Here is a 26,433-nt window from a genome sequence, read left to right as displayed (position 1 = left end):
GACTCAGAAATCTAGTCACTATTTCTCAGAATTCACCAAACCATCAAGGTTTCGTTTCATTTTCTGACCCATTTCCTGCACCATCTGTGACATTTGGGGCAGTAACATTTACTTTTTCCCTGGGGCATCTGAAACATGCAACTTTTCCATACAGGGCACTTGGAATAATTTTCTTTTTAAAAAGTATCTAGCTCTTCTCAGCTTAATGCTTTTATGTGCATGATATCAGAGGCACAACAGAAACTTCCAGAAGGGATGGGAAAACACTCTCCCCCCAAAGACTCCAGTGCTTCCAACAGATATAAACTATTTCAGCTGGAGCACCAGAGCTTCAGGGTTTCAGATTGTGGGAAAACTCCAAATAGTCTTCAAAGCCCTTTTTTTCTTTCACGACCGAAATAAACGTCCGTGTAGTCCGTAACTGGCATAAGCACCAGGCAGTTTAGCGTCTGTCCTGCTGTGCAACGAAGCAGGCACCGGCCCACGAGAGCGGCAACGGGGCCGGGTGGAGCGGGGGCTCCGAGGGAAGAGCCCGGCGGCTGGTTAGCAGAGGCTGCAGGAGCACGGAGCAGGCGCTCTCAGTGGCATCGCAGACTGAAGATCTTCGAGGGCAGATCATTAGGCACATACTGGGAGGGCCAGGGAGAACGTACACAACGATCAGACCAACAGGTCAACCCGCCGTGTGCCGTGTGCCGTGTGCTTCTGGCCGAAGGTCCTGCCGGCAGGAGAATATTTAAGGAACTGAAATATGAGCGGGTGAACCTCGATTGGAGTTCAAACCAGCTGCGGCCTCTTGTTCAGAGATGCCTTGTTCTGAAATATTCTCCTTCAGTTGTAAGTGAAGACCAGGGAAGGGAGGCAGGCACAGTAGGATGAGTCCGTGTGATTCTTCCTTGGTCATTTCTTTTTTTTTAAAAAAAAAAAAACCTTTCCCAGATATCACTAGCCACTTTAAACAGTAGTTAACTGCGACCTGCCGACAGCCAAAGATTTGTGGGAATTGCACAATGTTAGATGTCAAGTACATTTAAACGAGAAAGAAAGGTCGGTGGGGAATATTCATCCTCGTCCACGTACCTGGACAGGACATGCCACTTTTGCTCAGGAAATGAGACAGTGACTGAAGGGCTGCTTCTCCATCCAATGGCCAAATTGGGTTCAGAGAAGAAAGAGCCGCTCGCAACGAGCCAGCTGCAGGCAAGGCAACTGTTTGCAGCGGTCGTTCCTGCAGGACCAGCTCCTGACATTGTTTTTTTCAAAAACGGGTCCGAAGAGAGTCATTTGTTCGTTAGACGTCAGAGCTGTGTCTGTGTTCCCTTGGCTTTCTGGCTCCCTCACTGGAATGCAGTCGGGAGGAGGCAAGGGTCATGTCTGCCTGGTTCTTCGCTGGATTCCCAGAGCCTGGGAGAGGGCATGGCACAAGGCAGGCACCCCTCAAATATTTATTTGAGTGAATGAACAAATGAATGAATGAATGAATGAATGAATGAGTGAATGAACAGACATGGTCCTATCCGAGTAATGAAGGTCACGGGGTCTAGTCTTCGCCCTCCTGGAGCTTACAGTCTCCTGGTAGAATCTCCTGGGTCCACCACACAACCTTGTCCTTTTCCAGGCACCCCATCTGGGCCTGAGACCGTGCACCTTAAGTCGGTTACAGAGGGAAAGGCAGTGAGGGGGGCAGAGAGCAGGGGCCCCACGCCTGACCCAGGTTTTAAGCCGCCTTGTGCACCAGGGCCAGCACTCGTTAGTGGCCAGGTTCTTTTATTCATCACCTTTGTTGAGATACAATTTGTGTACACAATCTATGGCCAGCTTTACAGGAGTCCTTAAAAAAACCGGATCTCGTTTGGAAAGAAAGAACATGACTGGAACATCCAGAACTGCTGCTGGAGGGTTTCTGTTTGAGGAAATTCTCCACGAGCGAGCCAGCAGCTACCTTCGGGCTGTGGCCAAGGCCTCAGGGTTTGGAACGCTGGGATTCCGTGCTCCCGTCCAGTTCACTGCTCACGGCTCTTTCTGGGGCTGGGAAGGGGTGGGAGGTGGGGGGAGAGGAAGCGGCAGAGTTGGGTGGAAATATCCAGTGGGGTGAGAGCATGGGGTCGGCAGAGAGTTCAAATTGTGCTGCCCTCGCGCCCTTGCTGTGCAAGCTGTGACGCGTGGCTGGTGTCTCTGAGCCTGCCTCGGTCTCCTCGTCTGCAGGATGGAATGTGTTGGAGGATTGGGAGGCTAAAAGCGAAAGCCTCGCACCAGTTCTTGCACATAGTAGGTGCTTAGTCCAAGTTAGTATGGTTCTTCCCAGCTAGAAACCTGCCAAGCCTCTCATCCCTGGGACTTGTGCTCTGACCGCACCCCCCCCCCCCCCCGCGCTGACCACCCCTTTCCTGGCCGTCTGGGTGGCTCCCGCAGGCCTCCTCGGGCCCTCCCGAGAGCTGTCACCCTGCGCCCTGACTCAGTCCTCGCCGGTGGACTTTCTCAGAGTCCTACCTGGCTCTTCAAGCTCTGGATCTCTCTCTGCTTGGCGTCTATGTCCTCTTCCAGAACGGGGCGCTTCTGCGAGGCCCCCTGCTCGCCCCTGGGGAAGGTGGTCTCCGACAGCAGCGTCTGACTCAGGCTGGCCAGCTCGTTCTGCAGGTTCACGATCACGGCGTCTTTGTACTTGGACTCGAGCTCGAAATCCGAGAGGCGGCTGACTTCTCTTCCCAGCAGCAGGATGATTTCATCCTGGGGGCGGGGGGCGGGGGGGGCAGATGAGCAGGTTACTGGGCGGGGGCCTGGGGGCGAGGGCTTAGGAAGGTGAGGGCAGGCAGGGCAGGGGGGTGGGCAGGCAGGACGGGGGGGGGGGGGGCAGCGGGCGCGGGGGGGGGGGGGGGGGAGGCCTGCAAGGCTTGCTCTGAGCCACTTATGTCTAGTTTCCGGGAAGTGGATGCTGTGCCTCCCAGGTGCTAACACTTTCCGTCCCCCTAAAGTTAGACTTTCACAGCGAGCCCAGCCATCCCTGCTGGGAACTTTGGTTGCTAGAGAGTTTATCGTGTTTTTTAAATTGTATCATATGCAGCCCAGTACCCTGGGGACCCAGGAAAGGTAATTAGGGAAACGCCATTCTATTCGACCACATTCTGCTTATAATGAGAGCTCGTTTTTAACTTCTAAAAAGTTAATATATTCTGAAATGTTTCCACTCTGCGGGTACTACTTCCTGCCTCCCTTGGTTGTTCACGTAAAAATGTTTCCCAGGAAACTGAACCTGGAACGTAATTGCGGCAGGAACCAGGATTCCTGTGTGTGGGCTCGTGCGCACTCTGGCCGGAAAACAAGCTGCTGGCCGACTTCCCCGCAGGTGTAATCGCCCCGTCCCCCGTCTCTCGGAAAGAAAAAGTGCCGCAGCCAAGTAATTTGTGGTTCCCCCCGAAAGGAAAAAAATCCCTAAAACTTGCCACTAGAAGTCATCGTTACAATGTCAGAAAGACTGAGAAAAAAAAAAGAAAAAAAGCCCAGATGCCTTTTCAAATGCAGCTATAGATTTTCTGCCTTGAAAGGAAATCCTGCTCTTGCAACAATTTCCCGTTGGTTGGAAGGAGCTAAGTGGGCAATTTCCAGGCCAGCTCGTGGCCTGGGGAGCTGTCCGATCAGCCTCGTGACCTCCCACTCCCCTGACCTGGGCAAGGACAGGGTCATGAGGAGGCCTGCCTGGCACTGCCAACTGCTGCCAAGGGGTCTCTGAAAATGCTTGTGGCAAAATGCCAAGGGATAGCAGCAAATGTTCCGTACTCCTGGGCACCTCCCGGCAATAAGTGGCCCAAAGCCTCCATGCTCAGCCATTATTCATGCAACACACGTTAACTGAGCAGCTACTAAGTGCTAGGCCCTGTGCTGGGCGCTGGAGTATAAAGAAGCCTGCAGGGTGCGGTGCCCCGCTGTGGTTCTGCCTTCCTGGGGAGGACCCCGTCCCTTCCTAGAGGCAGAGCCCCCCCTTCCACGGGGTCCTGGTCAGACTGGCAATCCCGTGCCCCGCTCTTCCTGTCCCGCCTCCCCACATGCATGTGACTCAGGCTGGTCAGTCAGAGTTTTCTCAGAGATTTCACGTGTCAACTGCAGAGGGAAAGGGTCTGGACTCCTTTGGGGTCCTCACTTTAAAGTCAGAGGCTCGGTTGCTTGAGTCTGTCTTTTCCAACACATGCAGCCGGCCGAGCGCCACACTCGGAGGGAAACGGGAGAGACTGCCGGTGGGACTGTTCTGAGGACATCACTGGAGCCCCTGGATCTGCCATGCCTGAAGCTAGCAGGCCTTTATTTTTTTTATTTATTTATCTTTTTAAAATATATTTTATTGATTTTTTACAGAGAGGAAGGGAGAGGGACAGAGAGTTAGAAACATCGATGAGAGAGAAACATCGATGAGAGAGAAACATCGATCAGCTGCCTCCTGCACACTCCCTACTGGGGATGTGCCCGCAACCAAGGTACATGCCCTTGACTGGAATCGAACCCGGGACCCTTGAGTCCGCAGGCCTACGCTCTATCCACTGAGCCAAACCAGTTAGGGTGCTAGCAGGCCTTTACATCTCCAGTAGGAGGAGCCGAGAGTGACTTGATGCTATTTGGCGTAAGCTAATTTGTTCATTGTTATTGTACTCGAAGGAGTCCTGGCAAGTCAGGGCACAAATGACTCACAAACAGAAAAACGGTAAATGTGGTTACGCTGTACTTCCAGTTTAACAACTGGGTGGATTGGAAAATGGCGACAAATGCTTTTGCCATCCAGTGGTGGAGTCTGTTTCCCCACCCTCCCAACCTAGGCTGGCCCTGTCACCTGCTTTGACCAACTGAATACGGTGGAAGTGATGTTGGGCAATCTCTATGCAAGTTCTTTTTTTAAAAAATATTTTTATTTGTTTCAGAGAGGGAGAGAGAGATAGAAACATCAATGATGAGGATCATTGATTGGCTACTTCCTGCACACCCCTCACTGGGGATTGAGCCTGAAGCCCAGGCACGTGCCCTGACCGGGAATCAAACCGTGACCTCCTGGTTCATAGGTCGACGCTCAACCACTGAGCCACGCCAGCCGGCTCTATGCAAGTTCTTATGAGGCCACTGGCTGACTGTAGTTACATGAGGGAGGCCAGGGGACAGCAGCAGGGGAACCTTCCGGGGCAACCCACAGGTTCTGGGAAATAATAGATGACTTTTAAGCCACTAAGTTTTGGGTGGCTTGTTACACGGCAATAGATAACAGATACAGTGCCCGAGCCTGGCTTCTCCCCTTACTGCCACATTTCTCAAAGTCTGGTCTCGGGACACCTGTGTCAGAACCTCCAGTATCTAACCAGGACCTGGGGGGCTCCCCTCCTCACAGACTCTGAGAAGGGCTGCTGGCTCAGGCCCTGGGCCTCCGGAAAGCAAGATGCCCTATGACCTGCTTTTTTAGGATAATGTTCAGTTGTGTCTAAGGGAGAAATCAAGCGGGGCCCTCCCCAGGAGAGCTTGAATTCACCTGTTCAGGCCTCGGATCCTGTTCCACACTCTAAACCTCTCTGGTTCTCTCTTTGCTCTCAATCCTCTCTGACCCCAGTGCTCACCTCTTCCTGCCAGGAAGTATGTTTTCCCCACCGTCCATCCCTCCTGGTTGACCAAACAGTTACTAGGGGTGAGTTGGAAGGACCAGCTTAGAGGTTAACCAGACCTAGGTTTGAATTCCAACTCTGCCCCTCACACTGGGCAACCTTGGGCAGGTTACTTAACCTCTCTGAGCATCAGTTCCCTCATCTGTCAAGTGAAGGTGAAAGAAGTCTGTTTTGAAGGTGGTGAAGATGTACAAGCTCACTGCATGTAGCGTGCACAGGACACGGTCCAGCGCACAGTAGGTGCTCAATACATTGTGGTTGTAGATGATGTTCCTTGGGATCAAAGGAGCAGTTACCCAAGTTATGGCTGAGCGTCCTGGGGGAGTAAGAGGTGGTTTCTTGGGAGTAGTAACAAGAGCACTCTGGGACAAGAGGCAGGGGCAGTCCCTCTGAGGTCCTGCTTGCTGCCGTGGCCCGTCCTTTCCCTTTGACCCCTCACCTTGTCCTGCTGGGCCAGGTCCTGGTCCACATAAATCTCTCCGGGAGGGGCTGCCCCGGGCATGCCCTCGGCCACCGATTGTTCCAGCAGCTCCGCGGTGTTGGCCCACACTAACACAAGGTCAACAGAGAGCACAGGGCAGGTTGTGAGCTTCCCTAAGGTCTTAGAGAATGTTTCCAGATTAACCCTCACATTCATTTCCCGCTGAGATTTACAGCTCAGGTAGTTAGAAAATGACAGTGGTGTGTACGTTCTTGCAAAACAAGGGAAGCATCAGAGACGTGTTAGAACGAGAAAGGGCCGCCTCATTCCTCTTCCCTGGCATTCACTGCTCATTCACGTGGATGTGTCTCTTTCCAGACTTTTTCCCAGGCCACAGAAGAGCCGATGACCTCAGGCGGGTCATTACTCCCTCGAAACCTTAGTTTCCACAGACATAATCTAGGGATGCTAACAGCCTCTGTTGTACAGGGCCGAGGATTACATGAAATAATGCCGTAGAGCCGGCGTTGGCAAACTATGGACCTAGGGACAAATCTGGCCCTCCACGTGTTTTTGTAAATAAAGTTTTATTGGAACACAGCCACAGTCACTCATTTTCATATTGTCTGTGGCTGAACCCAGCTGCAATGGCAGAGTTGAGTAGTAGCAACGGAGACCTTCTGTCTAAATATTCTGACTAAACTATTTACTATCTGGCTCTTTACAGGAAAGCCCCTGCCCCGGAGCGAGCACTGAGCACTACATGCTGGTTATTTCTATTCCATACATAAAAAGATAAAAAATGTGGGTTTCAATCGCAGAGATTTTTTTTCACCTGACAATGTATCACGGACACCTTCCCCTGTCAGTATTTATGGGTATACTGCATTCTTTTCATAGCAGCATTGTAGTCTACTTTGATACCAGGGTCCCAAAACATATGTAACTAGAATCCACTTGATAAGATTTTTGGTTTCCTGATTTTTTCTTATTTACCTCAATATTACAAGGGCTACTGAAATGCCTCCGAGGGGTTCTGACATAGTTTCGTTTGGGGGCCCCCACTTTATCAAACGTATCACGCTGGGGAAGTGCATTCATATGGACACTGAATACATTTTCGGGTGTGGAAACTTTTGAAAGGCTTTCTATAATTCTGCTTTTGAGCTCACTCGGCTCTGAGCACTGCATTTTAAATTTCCAACCGACTACGATTTCTGGGTGCATTCTTGTCGTTTTGTGAAGTGATAAATTGAGCCAATTCTTTTCCAGGGTAATGAAACATTCATGAGTGTTGACACTAACCATGAATGAAGTACGCACCGTCACATCTGTGGACATTCATTCAATCATGTATTCATTTTGATCCTGCACTTTCATTTGTGCATTTTAGAGCCGGTGACGTCCCCCAGGTCTCAGACAAGCAGAGCCCCGCTCAGCTATGCCCAAGGTGCTTTCCCGGTGGTGGCAAACACAGCCGAAGTCCGACACCCCCTGGTGCAGCTGGACCTGGGTCACGTCCCCGCCCTGCCCAGCCCTGGCCATCACTTCTCATGCTTCCCTGGCCTCCAGCCATGTCCCTCTGGGAGCACAGCCTTCAGCCACACTGACCACCCCCTTGCTCCCGCCCCATCCCTCCCTCAACAGGGCCCTCAGGGTCCCTTCCGCACTGCTCCTTCCCTACTCTCTCAGCGGATGTCACTCGCCCATCCCTCTGAGGCACCTTCCTGATCCCCCAACTAAGTCAGGTCCTGCAGCCGTGAGCTCTCGGGGCACCGGTGCCGCTCCTGCCTGGAGGTGTCACTTTATGGATGTCGTTCTGTGATGGTTCTGTTAATGTCAGTCTCCCTGACTACGGGGTTGGGGACCATGTCTCAGTTTGTGGCCCTCAAAATGAGATCACTAACCCCCTTGGACAGATGCGCAAAATGGGGCGCAGAGAGGGAAACCGCTGCCCACGCTCACACGGCCGGAGAGAGGTCAGTCTCCGGGGCGAGCCCCCACTGTCTCCTCCCTCACAAAGAAGCAGCGTTCGGACGCCCCGCGAAGCTTCCACAGGCAGGAAGCAGCTGGGAACACTATCTAGCAGCACCCGGGTGACACCTCTTGTGGGAAAGGTGGGGTGGCTTCAAGAGCAGAACCAGGGGACCAGAGTGTAGAGCCAAGAGCCACCGACAGTCATTTCTGGGCCAGAGGAGGCCGGAAGCCGAATCAAGAAACGTCCACCATCTTCCCGGCTGGAGTTCAGCACTGCTGTGGCCCAGACTCCGGTGCGACTCCTGATTTGCTCCTTTTTGAACAAGAGGAGCGTCCGTAGCAGGTGTGCTACGTCCGTGCCATCAGGGTATGCAGGGTGTGTGTCTGTGGTCACAGGTCTTCAGATTGCTGGGGACAGTATTCGAGCTGAACTTAAGAAACAATATCACACTTTTTTTTTTTTTTTTTGCTTTAGGATGCTACATTTTGAGAGCATTTTAACGCAATAATTGATAACTAGTACACATTGCATGTTAATTTTACATCAAAAAGACAAAGACTGTTGAACTCTAATTAATGACATGTATCTTAAAATATCTAGGGAGAAGACTACAGACATGTGCAATGTACTTTGAAATGTAAGGGAATTAGGGTGGATTAATGCCTAAGGAGAAGGATGGAGAGAAAGGTGGACATGTAACGAAGAGTACAGAAAAGTGGGAATGGTGGAATTAGATGGAGTTATTGAAAAATTATTTTTACTTGGCCGTCTGTTTGAAACTTTTCATATTAAACGATTGGGGGGGAAATGGCTGAGTAATTTCCTGACTTGAGTGGTAGGTGCCTGAGGGTTCACCTGATGATGACAATGATGGTGATGTCAGTGGAGAGACACATTTGATTTACTCCTTTGTCTCTGTATTTCACAAGAATAACCATTATTTGTGTGGCTGAGGGGTGTGACGGGGTGGGTGTTCCTGAGCGACCTGGGGACTCGGAGGGCCTGGGGCTGGGACAGAGAGTGGGACCGTGACCCAGAGGCCATGATGGGAACCCGGGAACCATGCCAGGGACTAAGCTGAACCCGCTACTCTGTAGTGAGGCCGGTGCAGCCAAGAGCAGGGCGACAGACAGGAAGTCCCTCCCTGCCACCCTTCTCCCCCAGATGCCATGAGGCCTTCCAGGAGGAGGGGGTGGGGGACGGGACCTTGAAGGCTATGTGTCCCCAAAGTGACCGGGCTGTGAGTGACTGTCACTAGCATAACCAGCCTTAAATTTCACTAAAAACCATTAGATTAGCTGGAGTGTCACCTGTGGGGAAGTAATTTTCCTTGATAAGGCTCAGTCTCCTCTCACCTTTAAAATGGTAATCAGCTATTTATTTAAAATATTTTTATTGATTTCAGAGAGAAAGGGAGAGAGAGAGAGAGATCAATGATGAGAGAGAATCATTGATTGGCTGCCTCCTGCATGCCCCACACTGTGAATTGAGCCTGCAACCTGGGCATGTGCCCCGACCAGGAATTGAACTGTGACCTCCTGGTTCATAGGTCGATGCTCAACCACTGAGCCACGCCAGCCAGGCGGTAATCAACTATTTAAAAACCTCCTAAGGCAAGGGTATTTCTGCACACCTGAGTCAACGTGTATACATTTAGATCCTGCCACTCACGCATATATATGTACACACACACACACACACACACACTCTCCACAGAGGTACTGACGTGTGCATGTGGACAGTGCACAAAGTCGGGAGGAATGGACACCAAAAGTCCACGGGGGAAACCGGGAGACAGCTGATCTCTAACTGTTTTCTTACAATTTTTTCACAACTGACTGTTCTACTGTGGAATCAGAGGAAATAAGTAAAAAGCAAGACCCATCCTCACGGCTGCAAGCCCACCCTGAGCCGCCAGGGGGCGTGCCCGCGCGTACCTTGCTTGATGACGGGAGACTCGGGGGCGCTCTCCACCACGAAGGAGAACATCTTCCCGCAGGCGCTCATGGGCCGCTTGTGGCAGGCAGGCGGGGCCGTGGTCGGCCTGGGGAACCCCTGGGACCAGCTCTTCTGCACTGGCGCTGGCTGGACGCCCAGTTGGAAGGGCATCTGTGGCGGCAAAGGTGAGTGGGCCGGCTGCGCTGTGAACCGAGGTGGCTGTGCTCTTGGCCAAGGTGCCGGGCCCCCCATCCACGGGAAGGCGACCTGCGGGGGTAGGCAAGAGGGTCAGGGGAGGCCATGATGAGCGGGGGCGGTCTCCCCCCCTTTGTCCCGGCCACACCATGGCAGCCCTATGTCTCGGCTTGTAAGTCACGTTCCCCCAGGAAGCCCTCCCTGACTCTCCCCAAGTTTGGGACAGTGGTCCCCACTATGTGTCACACTGCACACGACGGTACCACTATTTACGGGCGTGGCCTTCCTGCCAGGCACCTTCCCAAGAGGTTCCCATGTGACCCCATTTAATTCACCCGACCTCTGTGATGAGGCTGAGGCTGAGCAGGACCTGGGGACGTTCCCCAGCTGCTAGGTTTGCGCGTGAGCTGCCAGCTGGCGGGACGTCACCTCTGAGAGGATAAGGGCTTTGGGTCTTTCTCGCTCACCATGTAGCCTCAGCATCTAGGAAACGCCTGCCACCTACAGAGCAGGCCCTCCACACGATGGCGAGCAGAGCGCTGAGACCCAGCCCGGCTCGCCAGGACCCCAGGCCTGCTCTCTCGCCATCCGCACGGTGTGTCTCCGGCACCTCTGATCCATCCACCCCCTGGAAGCCGAGGGCTCTGGGATGGCAGGGACCCGGACTATCTCTTAACCCTTGATCCTCAACACCCACCACTTCTGATTCTGGGCAGATGCTCCATAGACATCTCGCCAGGAAACCTCTTTGTCGAACCGGGGGGACATGTTTGTAGCTACGCGGGGTGGAGAGCACAGCATCCATCTAACCGGGGAGAAGCCGGTGCCAGGCAGAGGTGCCGACCCCTGGCTCCGTCCTGGTTGAATGCTCAGCGGTGGCTGCTCCCCGTGCCTCGTGGCTAAGCAGGGCCAGCAGTGTGTGCCGTCGTGTGTCACCATTCGTGGCACTTTCCTCTCTGTTCCTCACAGCAGCCCTCCAGGGGAGCGTTCTCTTTATCCCTGTGTTTCCCATGAAGCTTGGAGAGGGGATGGGGGTCAACATCTGATGACCCCTCTCACTCTCCTCACTCTCGTTCTCTTTCCAATCGGTCTCTCTCCTCTTTCTCTCTTCTCCCCTCCAGTCCCTCTGGTCTCTGTCTCTCCCCTCCTCTCCCACCCAGCTCTAAGCAGAGAAAACACACTTCCGAGGCAGAAGCTAGGTTCCAAGGTTTGCTGCCAGCGTAGGGCCCCGTGTGGATTCTCCTGGGGTCACGTTTCTCCTTCTGGAGACCGGAGAGGATGTGAGCTCAGAGACGCACAACGAGACGGGCCAGCGCGCTTCCAAAACAGGAGCGCTGGCAGCAGGCCTTCCCGTGGCTTCCCAGAAGGCTCTCACTCGCTCGGCCTCCGGAACCGATCCTGGAGCCACAGCCTCTCAGGCAAGTCAAGGACCCTGGGTGTCCCCCTGCAGGCTCTTTGGGAGAGAGGGAGAACACGTTGTCCAGGACGTATGGCCCAGCATTCACAGCGACACTTGGCGCCTGTCTCAGGAGTGGGCCTGGCCGTGTCCGGAATGGTTCCCTCCCGCGGAGCTTTGGATTTCTCTTCATGCCAGCATCTCGGCCTCCGCCCCTGTGCTTCCTTCCCTCCTTCACTTTCTTTTTTTTTTTTTTTTAAATAAATCTTTATTCAGATTATTACAATTGTTTCTCCTTTTTCCCCCCATAGCTCCCCTCCACCCAGTTACCACCCCACCTTCTGCCCTTACCTTCCCCCCACTGTCCTCATCCATAGGTGTATGATTTTTGTCCAGTCTCATCATGAACCCCCCATACCCCTTTCCCCCTGAGAATTATCAGTCCACTCCCTTTCTATGCCCCTGATTCTATTATATTCACCAGATTATTCTGTTCCTCAGGTTTTTAATTCACTTGATTTTTAGGTTCACTTGTTGGTAGATATGTATTTGTTGTTCATAATTTTTCTCTTTACTTTTTTCTTCTTCCTCTTCTTTAAGAATACCTTTCAGCATTTCATATAATACTGGTTTGGTGGTGATGAACTCCTTTAGCTTTTTCTTATCTGTGAAGCTCTTTATCTGCCCTTCAATTCTGAATGATAGCTTTGCTGGGTAGAGTAATCTTGGTTGTAGGTTCTTGCTATTCATCACATTGAAAATTTCTTGCCACTCCCATCTGGCCTGCATAGTTTCTGTTGAGAAATCAGCTGACAGTCGTATGGGTGCTCCCTTGTAGGTAACTAACTGTTTTTCTCTTGCTGCTTTTAATATTCTCTCTTTGTCTTTTGCTCTTGGCATTTTAATTATGATGTGTCTTGGTGTGGTCCTCTTTGGATTCCTTTTGTTTGGGGTTCTGTGCGCTTCCTGGACTTGTAAGTCTATTTCTTTCACCAGGTGGGGGAAGTTTTCGGTCATTATTTCTTCAAATAGGTTTTCAGTATCTTGCTCTCTCTCTTCTTCTGGCACCCCCATAATTCTGATGTCGGTACGCTTGAAGTTGTCCCAGAGTCTTCTTACACTATCTTCAACTTTTTGGATTTTTTTTTTTGCTTTTTGCTTTTTCGGTTGAGTGTTTTTTGCTTCTTTGTATTTCAAATCTTTGACTTGATTCTTGCGTTCCTCTAGTCTGCTGTTGGGTCTCTGTATAATATTTTTTATTTCAGTCAGTGTATGTTTAATTTCTAGTTGGTCCTTTTTCATATCTTCGAGGGTCTCGTTATATTTATCGGCCTTTTCTAGGATATTCTTGAAAAGCCTTATAACCGTGGTTTTGAATTCTATATCCAGTCATTTGTTTTCCTCCATTTCTTTCGTTTGTGATCTGTTTCTTTGACGCCGTATTTTCACTGCTTCCCTGAGTTGGTAGGGTAAATTTGTGTGCTAGGTTTCCTATATGGCCCAGTGGGTCGGCCTCCCCAGTTAACGTGAGGTGGACACTCTTGGTGCACTCCTTTGTGGACTGTGTGTACAGCCTTGTTGTAGTTAAATCTTGATTGTTGTTGGTATCACTGGGAGGAATTGACCTTCAGGCCAGTTGGCTGTAAGGATCAGCTGCGTCTATGCTGGGAGAAGTTCAGTGCTGGAGACAGCCTTATAGGACTAGACTTGCCAAATTGCAATAGCCTCTGTGCTCGGCTTGGATGGGGTGGAGTCTCAGGGCGGAGCAGACAGTCTTGGCTTCCCGTCAGTCTTGGCTTCCCGTCAGCCTTGCCCTTGTGCGCATGCACAGACCTCTGCCTTCCCGGCTCCCGAGTCTCCGCCCGAGAGTCCAGACTCCCCCCACAAGAGCGTGGGTCCCCAGGGGCTCGCCTGGAACCGGGGTTCAGTGCAGTCAGAACTGGAGCCCAGTGCGTTCAGGAGCCTCCGACTCCCTTCCACTAGGGAAAGCCTGTGGCAACCTCCGCAGCCTTTGTGCGCACTGGCATGCACGCGCCTTCAGTCCTCCACCTTCCCGGCTCCTGAGTCTCCGCCCGAGAGTCCAGATTCCCCCCACAAGAGCGTGGGTCCCCAGGGGTTCGCCTGGAACTGGGGTCCAGTGCAGTCAGAACTGGGGCTCAGTGCGGTCAGGAGCCTCTGACTCCCTTCTGCTAGGGAAAGCCTGTGGCAACCTCCGCAGCCTTTGTGCACACTGGCACGCCGTGCCTTCAGACTTCTGCCTTCCCGGCTCCCGAGTCTCCGCCCGAGAGTCCAGACTCCCCCCCGTAAGAGCGTGGGTCCCCAGGGGCTCACCCGGAACTGGGGTTCAGTGCAGTCAGAACTGGGGTTCAGTGCGGTCGGGGGCTTCCTTCCCCCTTCCGCCAGAGATAGTCAGCCAGGCTCTCAGCCGCCCTTCCTCTCTGCGCGCACAAAGACCCTTTGCCGTACCTCCAATTCTCTGTGAGCTTTTCTCTTTCCTTCTAGTTGTAGAATTTTCACTCAGCCAGCTTCCCTGTGGTTCTGGATGGTGTCCGTTCTGTCTTTTAGTTGTAGTTTTGAAATTGTTGTGCGAGGCAGCAGTTTAGGTGTTTACCTATGCCGCCATCTTGGTTTCCCTTTTCCCTCCTTCACTCTCAGACGCTGTCCCTGCCTTCTCTGTCCATCCCGTCCCTCCCCAGCCCTCCTCTGGGGGCTGTCTTGCTTCAATCACCCCCTAACCTTCTCCCCTGGGTTTGATAAAGATGTATTGAATGAATGGGCTTAAAGTGAGGAGGGGTAAATGCCAATGTGTTTTACCCTGGCTGCTGGGAAACAAATCTAGAGGCGACTGATGGGGGAGGAATTGCCCTTCTCCCCGTTTCTTAAAAATAAAATAGTGCAGGGTCTGGGCGATCAGGAAATGGAACTCGTAGGAACGTGCTGCTGTCACAAGGCGGCCCTCGCTCAGGCCACCGAGGCCGCTCCATTAGTAAGAGCTCAGAGGATGCGTGCACCAACATCTCTCAGTCTGGGAACGCTGAGAGCACCCAGGCCGGGATCACCAGGCTAGGAAGCTGCAGAGCGCAGAACTGCTCAGAACGGAAGCAGCCCTCTCCGAGTTTCCAAGAGCACACGCGTGCTCTCCCCCTCCCCTCACCAGCTCCGCATTTTCAGGAAAACTCCAGGAGCTCTGTGTTGGCCACTGCGAACCTCTTGCATGTAATTCCACCCAATGCCCAGAAGAGGGCGCGAGGACTCCCTCCTCCTGGGACCCAAGGGGCTGCGTCTGAACTTCACCCACTCGCATCCCCGCTGCCGCTTGTGTGCGCAGCTTGAATCAGAGCAACGCGCTCAGGACTGGCTCCACCTGAGCCTCGCCCTCTGCCCACCCCCTTCTCCCCCCCAACACACACCTGACCCCGCGGGACTCACCGGGGGTGGGTTTTCGATGACGAGTTCGTAGGTCAGCCCTTCGGACCCGAACCTCAGGAGGTCTCCGGGCAGCAGCTTCACCGCCACATTCTGAATGTGGCAATCGTTGACGAAGGTGCCGTTGCGGGAATTGAAGTCCTGGAGAACGAAGCTGCTCTCGGCCTCATTATATTCAATGAGCGCGTGATGGTTGTCGATGTCCTTAGACTGAAAAGCAGGACAGTCAGGGCCAGGAGAACAGGAGACCCTCGGGGGGCCTCGCCTGGCTGGCCGGTCACCACAATATGCATTCTTAAATGCAGATGCTGAGGGTCAGAGAGGTTCAGTGACCTGCCCAAGGTCACACAGCTAGTGCAGGGGAAGCTGGGATATGTGCTCTCTCCACTCCAGACCCAGACAGGTACCCACGCTTGTCGGGCGGGGAGTCAGGCAACACAGAGGCAAAGGGAACTCGGGGAGCGTGAATGGGCGGGCACACGCGTGGCCAGGGAACCCGCCACCTTCTAGTTCGCAGCTCCACACAGGTGTGCTTTGTTTGTCGCAAATGGCGGGACAGGAAGCAGAACCGGCCCAAACACAAACCAGGAAGGTCAGTCGGCAAGTGACAACTGTTCATTTTCTTGCAAAGAAAGTGCCAAGTTCATAGAACAGGGTATGTTAAGGTCAAGGGAGGTTTTGTCAGAACTGTCCTTCACCAGTTCGTTCTGTTCATTTTTAGAATAACATTTTTCTTAATATTGCAGGAAGCGAGAACCAGAGCAATGCACAGACGACATCAGAATCGCTTAGGGTCCCATCCCCAGGAGGCAGGAACTGTAACACTGGTTCACAGCCTTCCAGTCTTTAAAAAAAATTGCTTACAATCTTTTCAAGAAGTTTAAACAAAATTGACATCATGCCAAACAAAAGAGTTTAATAACTACCTTTAAAAAAAAAACCTTGATATACAATAAATTTCTCCCATGTGATCAATTGCTGCTTAAAAGCCTGTCAGAATTTACCTAACGATGGGTCCTGATGTGACGACGTTTCCCCAGGAGAAAGAGACCCCAGACAGCGTGTCTGTGAATTAGAGGCGAGGGCAGAAGGCTCCTCTGTAATTTCACTTTAATAAGAAGAGTGAGATAAACACAGTGCCCAGCAGGAAATACCACATTCCCTGGCACCAGGTCCCTGGACTGTGGGCTGCAGGGCACCTGGGAAGTCTCTGTCTTCCCAAGACTGCCTCTGAGGCATCCACTCTAGCCCAAGACTTTGCAATTATTTTCTAAGTTTATTTTCTCACAGTGTCTCCTCTAACTTTCATACAAAGAGTACTGGCACTTACAAACCTGTACTAAAGTCCCATCTACACTAATAAAAGAGAAACATGCAAATTAACCATCACTCTGCTATTCCCACAAGCCACGCCTACCAGCCAATCAGGAGCGAGTATGCAAATTAACCAAACCAAGATGGTGGCTGACCACGGAGCTGGAGCAAGCAGGAGGCTTGGGTTGCCCCGGCAATGGAGGAAGCCAAGCTTCGCGCCCGCCCTGGCCAGGCCAAGGTGGGATGGCAGGGGCCGTTGGGGGTAAGCAGACCAGCAGGGGGGTCAGTTGGGGGTGAGCAGGCCATCAGTGGGGGTCAGTTGGAGGTGATCAGGACAGCAGGGGGGGCAGTTTGGAGTGAGCAGGCCAGCAGGGGGGCAGTTGGGGGTGAGCAGGACAGTGGGAAGGGAAGGTGGGGGCAAGCAGGCCAGCAGGGGGGGCAGTTGGGGGTGAGCAGGCTGGCACGGGGGGGCAGTTGGGGGTGATCTGGCTGGCGGGGGAGCATTTGGGGGCGAGCAGGCCAGCGGTGGGGGGCAGTTGGGGGCGAGCAGGCCGGCAGGCAGAGTGGTTAGGGGCAATCAGGCAGGCAGGCAGGCAGGTGAGCGGCTGGAGCCAGCAGTCCCAGATTGTGAGAGGAATGTCCGACTGCCGGTTTAGACCCAATCCCTGTAAACCGGCAGTAGGACATCCTTCAAGGGGTCCCAGATGGGAGAGGGTGCAGGCCGGGCTGAGAAATAATGCCCCCCCCCCAAGCACAAATTTCGTGCACCGGGCCACTAGTAATATAATAATAAACAATAGCTTATAGTAATATGATAATAGCTTATATGATATAGCTTATATCCTATATAATAAAAGCCTAATATGCTAAGTGTCCTGTCGTCCATTCAACCAATCAAAGCATAATATGCTAATGATATGCTAAGGCTGCTCAACCGCTCACTATGACGTGCACTGACCACCAGGGGGCAGACTGGTGGGGTCCCTCAGCCTGGCCTATGGGATTGGGCCAAAACCAGCTCTCCAATATCCCCCGAGGGGTCCCGGATTGTGAGAGGGTGCAGGCCAGGCTGAGGGATCCCACTGGTGCATGATTGGGGCTGGGGAGGGATGCGGGAGGTTGGCCAGCTGGGGAGGCACCATGGGAGGGCTCCAGGGTGTGTCCAGCCTATCTCTCGCTCAGTCCTGATTGGCCAGACCCCAGCAGCAAGCTAACCTTCCAGTCAGGGCGTCTGCCCCCTGGTGGTCAGTGCACGTCATAGCGACTGGTCGACTGGTCGACTGGTCAACTGTCTGCCCCCTGGTGGTCAGTGCACATCATAGTGAGAGGTTGAGTGGCCTTAGCATATCATTAGCATATTATGCTTTGATTGGTTGAATGGACGACAGGACACTTAGCATATTAGGCTTTTATTATATCCTATCGAATAAAAGAGTAATATGCAAATTGACCATCACGCCAACACACAAGATGGCTGCCCCCATGTGGACACAAGATGGCTGCCACAAGATGGCCAGCAGGGGAGGGCAGTTGGAAGGGACCAGGCCTGCAAGGGAGGGCAGTTGGGGGCAATCAAGCCTGCAGGGGAGGGCAGTTAGGGGTGACCAGGCCGGCAGAGGAGGGAAGTTGGGGGCGACCGGGCCTGCAGGGAAGGGCAGTTGGCGGGGGGGGGGGACCCAGGCCTGCAGGGGAGGGCAGTTAGGGGTGACCAGGCCTGCAAGGGAGGGCAGTTAGGGGCAATCAGGCTGGCAGGGGAGCAGTTAGCCATCAATCAGGCTGGCAGAGGAGTGATTAGGGGGTGATCAGGCTGGCAGGCAGAAGCGGTTAGGGGCAATCAGGAAGGCAGGCAGGTGAGCAGTTGGGAGCCAGCAGTCCTGGATTGGAGAGGGTGCAGGCTGGGCTGAGGGTCACCCCCCCTCCCGTGCACAAATTTTGTGCACCGGGCCTCTAGTCCTATCTAATAAAAGAGTAATATGCAAATTAACCATCACTCTGCAACACCCACCAGCCACGCCCACCAATCAGGAGTGAATATACAAATAAACCCAACCAAGATGGCTACGGCCACAGAGAGCAGGAGGCTTGGGTTTCCCTGGCAATGGAGGAAGCCAAGCTTTCTGCCTGCCCTTGCCGGCCTAGGCCTCCACTCAAGGCTACAAAGTTTCAATGATAGAAGATACATAAACCCAAACAGAAATGGCGGCAGCCATGGAGCTGGAAAGAGCAGGAGGCTAGGATTGCCCGCGGTGATGGAGGAAGCCAAGCTTCTGCAGCCTTGGCTGGCCCAGGCCTTTGCTTAAGGCTACAAAGTTTCAATTATAGAAGATACATAAATTCCAACAGAAATGGCTGCCGCCTGGCCTTGGGGCAAGCAGAAGGCTTGGCTCCGCTCCAGGCTACAAAGTTTCAATTGTAGAAGATACATAAACCCCAGATACCAAGGCCTCCGCTTGGGTCGCCAGGGGGCATGGCCGGCCTGCAAACCACCACAGGCCCCTCGCCCAGGCCCCCCCATGTCCCAAGGGAACCCCCACCCTGATCTGGGACACCCTTCAGGGCAAACCAGCTGGCCCCCACCTGTGCGCCAGGCCTCTATCCTATCTAATAAAAGAGTAATATGCAGATTGACCATCACTCCAACACACAAGATGGCTGCCCCCATGTGGTTAAAGATCCTGCCCCCATGTGGACACAAGATGGCCACAAGATGGCCAGCAGGGGAGGGCAGTTGGGAGGGACCAGGCCTGCAAGGGAGGGTAGTTGTGGGCGATCAGGCCAGCAGGGGAGGGTTGTTAGGGGCGACCAAGCCAGCAGAGGAGGGAAGTTGGGGGCGAGCAGGCCTGCAGGGAAAGGCAGTCGGGAGGGACCCAGGCCTCCAAGGGAGAGCAGTTGGGGGGGACCCAGGCCTGCAGGGGAGAGCAGTTGGGGGTGACCAGGCCTGCAGGGGAGGGCAGTTAGGGGTGACCAGGCCTGCAGGGGAAGGCAGTTAGGGGCAAACAGGCTGGCAGGGGATCAGTTAGGCATCAATCAGGCTGGCAGGGGAGTGTTAGGGGGTGATCAGGCTGGCAGGTAGAAGCAGTTAGGGGCAATCAGGAAGGCAGGCAGGCGAGCAGTTGGGAGCCAGCAGTCCTGGATTGTGATAGGTATGTCTGACTGCCCGTTTAGGCCTGATCCCCGTGGGATCAGGTCTAAACAGGCAGTCGGACATCCCTCGGGGGGTCCCAGATTGGAGAGGGTGCAGGCTGGGCTGAGGGAACCCCCCCCCCCCGTGCACAAATTTCGTGCACCGGGCCTCTAGTAGGATAATAAAAGGCTAATATGCAAATCGACCAAACCGCAGAATGACCAGTCGCTATGATGCACACTGACCATCAGGGGGCAGAACTCAAAGCAGGAGCTGCCCCTTGGTGGTCAGTGTGTTTCCATAGGGGGAGTGCTGCTCAGCCAGAAGCCGGGCTCACGGCTGGCAAGTGCAGCAACGGTGGTGGGAGCCTGACCTGCCTCCGTGGCAATGCTAAGGATGTCCGACTGACAGCTTAGGCCCACACCCTGCAGAGAGCGGGCCTAAGCCGTCAGTCGGACATCCCCCGAGGGCTCCCAGACTGCGAGAGGGTGCAGGCCAGGCTGAGGAACCACCCCCCCCCCCCGGCCCCGAGTACATGGATTTTGTGCACTGGGCCTCTAGCCTATATATATAAAAGCCTAATATGCTAAGTGTCCGACCGTTCAACCAGTTGCTATGACATGCACTGACCAACTGACCACCAGGGGGCAGACACTCTGACCAGTAGGTTAGCTTGCTGCTGGGGTTTGGCCGATCAGGACTAGGCGAGAAGGGCTGGACACACCCTGGAGCCCTCCCACAGTCCCTCCCCGGCCCGGATTGTGCACTGGTGGGGTCCCTCAGCCTGCACCCTCTTGCAATCCAGGACCCCTCAGGGGATGTTCAGAGAGCCAGTTTTGGCCCAATCCCCGCATGCCAGGCCGAGGGACCCCACTGGTGCACGAATCCGTGCACTGGGCCTCTAGCATACTGACAGAGGGGCAAGAAGGCACAACAATCCTTAATGTGTATGTACATATGCAGAAAATTCCAAAGAATCAACAACAACACAAATCCTGGAATTAATAAGCAGTTATAGCGAGGTTGCAGGATACAGGTTAATATTCAAAAGTCACTTGCTGTCCTATATACCAGCAATGAACAACTGGAATTTGAAATTAAAAACACAACACCATTGCCATGGCCAGTATGCTCAGCGGTTAGGGAACCAGGCTGAGCACTGAAGGGTCACAGGTTCGATTCCCAGATAAGGGCACATGCCTGGGCTACAGGCTCAATCCCCAGCCCTGGTCGGGGCATGTGCAGGAGGCAACCAATTGATGTGTCTTTCTTACATTGATGTTCTCTCCCTGCCCACCCTCCCCCGCCCCGGTCTACCCTTCCCTCCCACCCTTTAACTCTCTAAAAATTAATGGAAAAAATATACTCAGGTGAGGATTAACAAAAAACACACAACACCATTTACATTATTACCAAAACCATAAAGTACTTGAGGTATAAATCTAACAAAAATATGTACAAGATCTATTTGAAGAAAACTACAAAATGTTGATGAAAGAAATCAAAGATCTAAATAAATGAAGAGATAGCCCATGTTTTATTTTCAATTCCTTAGTGATATCTGATATTTGGCATCTTCTCATGCTCATTTGCATATATAAATTGCCATCTGCATATCTGCTTTGGGGAGATGTCTGTTCAGATCTTTCACCCATTTTTAAGTTGGGGTTTTTTATTGTTCAGTTTTAAGATTCATTTATTTTGGGTATGTATTTATAGCATCTTTATTCATAATTGCCCCAAACTGGCAGCAACCAAGATTTCCTTTAATGCCTGGGGTACACATCGGGGTACACCCACACAATGGAATGTAGTCAGCGATAAAAAGAAATGTGCTATCAAGTCACATCAACACCTGCAAGAATCTTAAATGCATACTAATTAGTGCAAGACAGCAATCTATATACTGCAAAGACTATATACGGTCTGATTTTAACTCTGTGAAGTCCTGGGAAGCATAAAAGTAGAGACACAGTGGAAAGATCGTGGTTGCCGGGGGCTCAGATGGAGATGGAGGAGGATGAACAGGTGAAACGCAGGATTTCAGGGCAGTGAGAGGACTCTGATGCTGAAATGCTGGATACATGCCCCTATATATGTGTCCAACCCCGCAGAATGTACAACACAAAGATGAGCCCTAAAGCGAACTATGGACTTTAGTTAATAATATTGTATCCGTGTTGGTTGTAACAAACGGACCACACCCTTGCAAGATGCTGTTAACAGGGGAAAGCCCGGGGGATATATGGGAACTCCCTGTACTGTCTGCTAATTTCCTGTAAGCCTGAAACAGTTCTAAAAAATATTTTAAAACACATTAGAACTCATTAGTGTTTTGGGAAGTGCCACCCACGTCTTCTTCATCACCTCTCCCACTGTCCTTTGTGCGCTGTGAGCCCACGATGACCCACCAAAGAGAAATTCTCTGTGTTGCATTTTGCGTTTTCTCCTCCCAGGCCTCATTGCTTTCAGTTCCTTAAAAGCTGCCAGGCCATCGTTAAGAAATCAACGCGGCAGGAATTTCTGAATGATTCCGCAAATGGGGTGAGGCTCTGCCAGTGTTAGGCCAAGAGGGGGCTTCCTAGACCCACCCTGTAAATACCCCCGCTCCTCCCCTTACTTGGAGAATTGCTACAGGCCACCATTGGACAGAGCCCTATGGCAAACTCAGGCTGAATGGATAAGCTCCCTCCGGCCGAGCTGCCATGGAGGTAAACTTTTTCTTTATCATCATCATCGTTACTATTGGCTAATGTATTTTGAGGACTTCCTGTGAGCCGGGCCCAGCTGAAGCACTGTGTGTATTCTCTTATTTAACCTGTACAACAGCCCTATATAGGGCTCTATTATTATCCCCATCTTAGAGGTGAAGAAGCCGAGACTCCAAAGGTGAAATGGGAGAATAATAGCATTACCCCCATACCAAAACCAGACAAAGACACCACAGGAAAAGAAAGCTACATACCAATATCCCTTATGAGCACTGACAGAAAAGCCTCAACAAAATACTAGCAAACTGAACTCAACAGCATCGAAACACACACACACACATGCACACACGTGCACACACACGCACACACATGCACGCACGCACACACGTGCGCACACACGCACATGCACACGCACACACGTGCACACGCACGCACACGCGTGCACACACACACACGGTGGAATGTTACTCAGCCAAAAAAGAAGGAAATCTTACCACTTGCGAATGGCATGGATGCGCTTGAGGGCATTATACTAAGGAAAGTAAGTCAGGCAGCAAAAGACAAATACTGTATGATGTCACTTATATTTGGAATCTTAAAAAAAACAACCACACACCTGAGCTCAGAGATACAGAGAACAGACTGGCGGTTGGCAGAGGCGGGGGGTCGGTGGGGGCGGAGACAGTGGGTGAAATGGGTGAAGAGGATCAAGAGGCACAGACCTCCGTTATAAAATAAGTAGTCGTGGGGATGTGATGTACAACTGGGCACTGTGGTTAATAATACTGTATTGCGTTTTTGAAAGTTGCTAAGAGAGTAAATCTTCAAAGTCCTCATTGCAAGAAAAAAGATGTGACAGATGTTAACTAAACTTACTCTGGTGGTCATTTTGCAATACATAAATAATATGAAATCATTATTTTGGAAACCTGAGGCTAATATAATGTTCTATGTCCATTATACCTCCATAAAAATAAAGAAAATAAAAGGATTACGCAGCACGAGCACGTGGAATTTATTCCTGGCACGCACTCTGACGGCCCAGCACACGAAAACCTCCAGTGCTGCAGCGAAGGGCAGCTTTGCAGCTCCTTTTTGTGAGGCGAAGGGGGAGCGCCGGGGAGGTTACAGGGAGGGCGGAGAAGAGCAAGGGGGGTCTGATGACAGACCCGTCGAGGTTCAGTGCTCTCTCGGGGTCAGTACCCTTCAGGGGCACTACCTGGCGGTTCCAAGGCGTGCTCGCCTGGATGCCCAAGAACAAGGGGCGGGGCTGGCTGAGACCTTTCCCTGAAAAGTTACAGGTCTGAGGCCTGACGACCCACCATGACCTGCCCCGTTTGAAAGCTGTGATCAGGTCACCCTGTGAGGTGACTTTTCATAGGTCCCACCCCCCTCCTTTTTTTCCATCCACAACGGGCTGTCACCAACATGCCATCAAGCCCTTTTCTTCCCGTCCCAATTATTCACCAAACGCCTCCAGACCTTAGCACTTGCGGTTTCAGCATCTGGGGTGGCCTGTCCTGCCTGCTCTGCCCGGCAGATCCCCAGGCTTCTCCTTACAGGGGCAGGTCAGCTTGGCGGTTCCAGATCCCGGGACAGGGTTATGGTTGGGGCCTCTGTCTATCGCCCCAATGCGCCTCTTCCATGGAGGGCACCCGGCCAACGTTTCCGCCTTACCCAAGGCCCCCACTAGATGGCGCCACGCCCATTCCTTGAGTGAAGGAGGACCATAAGAAACTTTTCATGTGTCCTTAAGCTTATGATCTCAGTTAACTCACATGGAATTTCAGATATTTCGATTTTTAGTTGTTCCCCAAAGCTGAATTCACACCCAAAGAATGGAGCTTCTTTCTTTAGAAGTTTTGAGTCAGCCTAGAATCTGAAACTCGATCTCCTCCCTGCACCCCACCCCCCCCGACTAACTGTGTGTCTTTGGACAAATTACCTATCCTTTCTGTGCCCATTTCCACATCTTGAAATGAACATATAAAAATGACCATAGTAGTTCCTACCCCATGGATTATTTTGAGGGTAAAATTCTGAAAACACACATATAGAACATACACAGAATATATGTTAAAACATGCAAGACACATCAAGGAGTCTATAAGTGTATGCTGTAGCTGTTTGCAGAAGATTAGGACTTGCCCCTAACGTCCCCTGCAATGGCTGCTGTCAAACACCCAGGCGCACCCCAAGCAGCCCAGGAAATGAGTGCTGGTGGTCTCGGCCTGCGCCCTGGGGTGGAGATGTACATTGGTGCAGCTGCTATGGAAGAGTAAGTTCCTCAAAAATTAAAAATAAGATTATCGTATGATCCAGCAAGTTCACTTCTGGATATCCCCCAAAGAACTGAAAGCGGGGGCTTGGAGAGAGATTCACACCCCCCTCCTCCCCGCTTCAGAGCAGCACTCACAACAGCCCAAAGGTGGGGACGCCCAGGAGCCCATCAGCCGATGGGTATGGACCTGGGGTCAGTACACACAGCAGCACAGCCCTCAGCCTCAGAAGGGAAGGACATTGTGACAGATGCTATGGCACGGATGGACCTTCAGGACGCTACGTTGCGTGACGCAAGGGCCACAAAAGGACAAACACCGGGTGATTCCACTTATGCGAAGTGCCTGGACCAGCCCCGTGCGTGCATGGAGGCAGGAAGCAGGACGGCGGCTGCAGGGCCTGGGGGCGGAGGGATGCGGAGTCAGCGTTTCACGGAGTTTCAGTTTTGCAAATGACCAAGGTCTGGAGAAGAATGGGGAGGGGTTGCGCAACAGCGTGAATGTACTCAACGCCACTGAAGCGTACATGCTAACCACGGTGAAGATGGCAAATTCCATGTTCTGTGTATTTTACCACAAGAAATGAGAAAGATGGTTACACCCCGGCCCCTTCCTCTGAACTTTTCCTCTCGGAAACCCCCGCCGGCCAGCGGGAAGCAGGCCCACGGACATCAGCCGGTGTCCGGCCACTGGTTCTGGGACCGACGGGCAGAATCAGTCCCGGGGACTGGTGAGGTCCCCTGGGAGAACCCGCAGGGGAACCACGCTGGGCGGGGGGCCTGGGGTGGGCGTGGGGCTGGACCCTGGCAGGAGGCGAGTCTGTGAGCGCAAGGAGGGAGCTGGGAGCTGCACCCCCAGGCCTGCTCCTTTCTGTGGGTTTCCCACAGAGACTGAGGGGTGAGAGTCCACATCCAGACCTTACGTCTCAAATGCAGGGGTGGGTGTCCCTCATAATAAGAGAGATGTGAATTAAAGTGACAGGGCGCCATAGTTCACCTCCCAGACCAGTGAAGACCCAATAGGTGGGCAGCACACTAGGCTGGGGGAGGAGGGGGTGCCAGAGCAGATGTCACCGCTGGCGGGACCCTAAAACATCTGTAAACCTCTGGAGGTAACTGGCAGCACCCATCGGAGCTCCAGGTGTACACGCCCTTGGCCACAGCGGACATCCCCCCTCGTCCATGAAATGATGAAAACGGGACGGTCACAGCGGCCTTTTTTCATAACAATAAGCAAGATTCCGACATGGGCTCCGAAGGTTCTTTTTCAAGAGGCAGCCAGAACGGGCAGGTGCCCGGCAAAGGGCCAGGGTCATTGGGCTGTACGGGTTCCAGTGTGTGTGCTAGGTCAGTCTCGCTTCACGACCCGCAGAGCCGGGAAGGGAAGGGGCTGACACAGGCTAGAGAGGCGGTCCCAGCCACGAGGGAGGAGCCGCCGGCGGGACTGCCCACCGAGGACGGAGGCATTTCATCCCTTGGATGAAATGTTCTGCCCTTGGTTTTCCCTCCCTCCCCACCCTCCTGGCCACAGCACTGCGCTGACCGGGGTGGTCCGAGAGCTCAGTGGTCCAGGGGATCTTGAAACCTCCCAGGTGCGGGGCCAGGTGAGTTCTCAGCCACCACCTGAACGTGGGGAGCACATAATGTGAGGATTCCTAGGTCCCATCCCAAGCCCCCTGGGCCAGCATGTCTAGTGCTCATGTTGAACAAGCACTTTTATGCATATTAAAAGTTCAACAACCCTTGGCTTGCAGTGTTCCTTCATCCTGGAAGAATTAAGCCCCTCTCTCAGCAGCGTTTAAATAACAGCTGCATCCCACTCTAAAACTTACAGTTCACGCGCCACATCAGATCACGTAAAGCAGGCGTCCTCAAACTACGGCCCGCGGGCCACATGCGGCCCGCCGAGGACATTGATCTGGCCCGCCGGGTGCTGCTGCCTGTCCTGCTTAGCAGCCGACTCGTCCCGGGCCCGCAGTGCGCACAGGAATTTGTTCATAGTTTTTTTTTTTAAACTGTAGT

At 52.7% G+C, this 26,433-nt stretch overlaps 1 protein-coding gene across 1 annotated transcript in view; it reads right to left on the bottom strand.

Moving 5' to 3' along the window:
* FHAD1 (forkhead associated phosphopeptide binding domain 1) overlaps positions 1-26,433 on the bottom strand; it is a 107,653-nt gene that overhangs the window by 71,080 nt on the left and 10,140 nt on the right. Inside the window, exons 3-6 of the mRNA XM_080654375.1 lie at positions 14,988-15,194; positions 9,967-10,234; positions 6,070-6,179; positions 2,491-2,727 (exon numbers count right to left, since the gene is read on the bottom strand). Coding sequence (XP_080510501.1) covers positions 2,491-2,727; positions 6,070-6,179; positions 9,967-10,234; positions 14,988-15,194 — 822 coding nt within the window. The remainder of the gene's footprint in view (positions 1-2,490; positions 2,728-6,069; positions 6,180-9,966; positions 10,235-14,987; positions 15,195-26,433) is intronic.

The sequence above is a fragment of the Plecotus auritus genome (assembly GCF_963455305.1).
Source record: "Plecotus auritus genome assembly, chromosome: 2".
In the NCBI taxonomy this organism is placed as follows: Eukaryota; Metazoa; Chordata; class Mammalia; order Chiroptera; family Vespertilionidae; genus Plecotus; species Plecotus auritus.
This window is presented reverse-complemented; position numbering and strand designations above follow the sequence as displayed.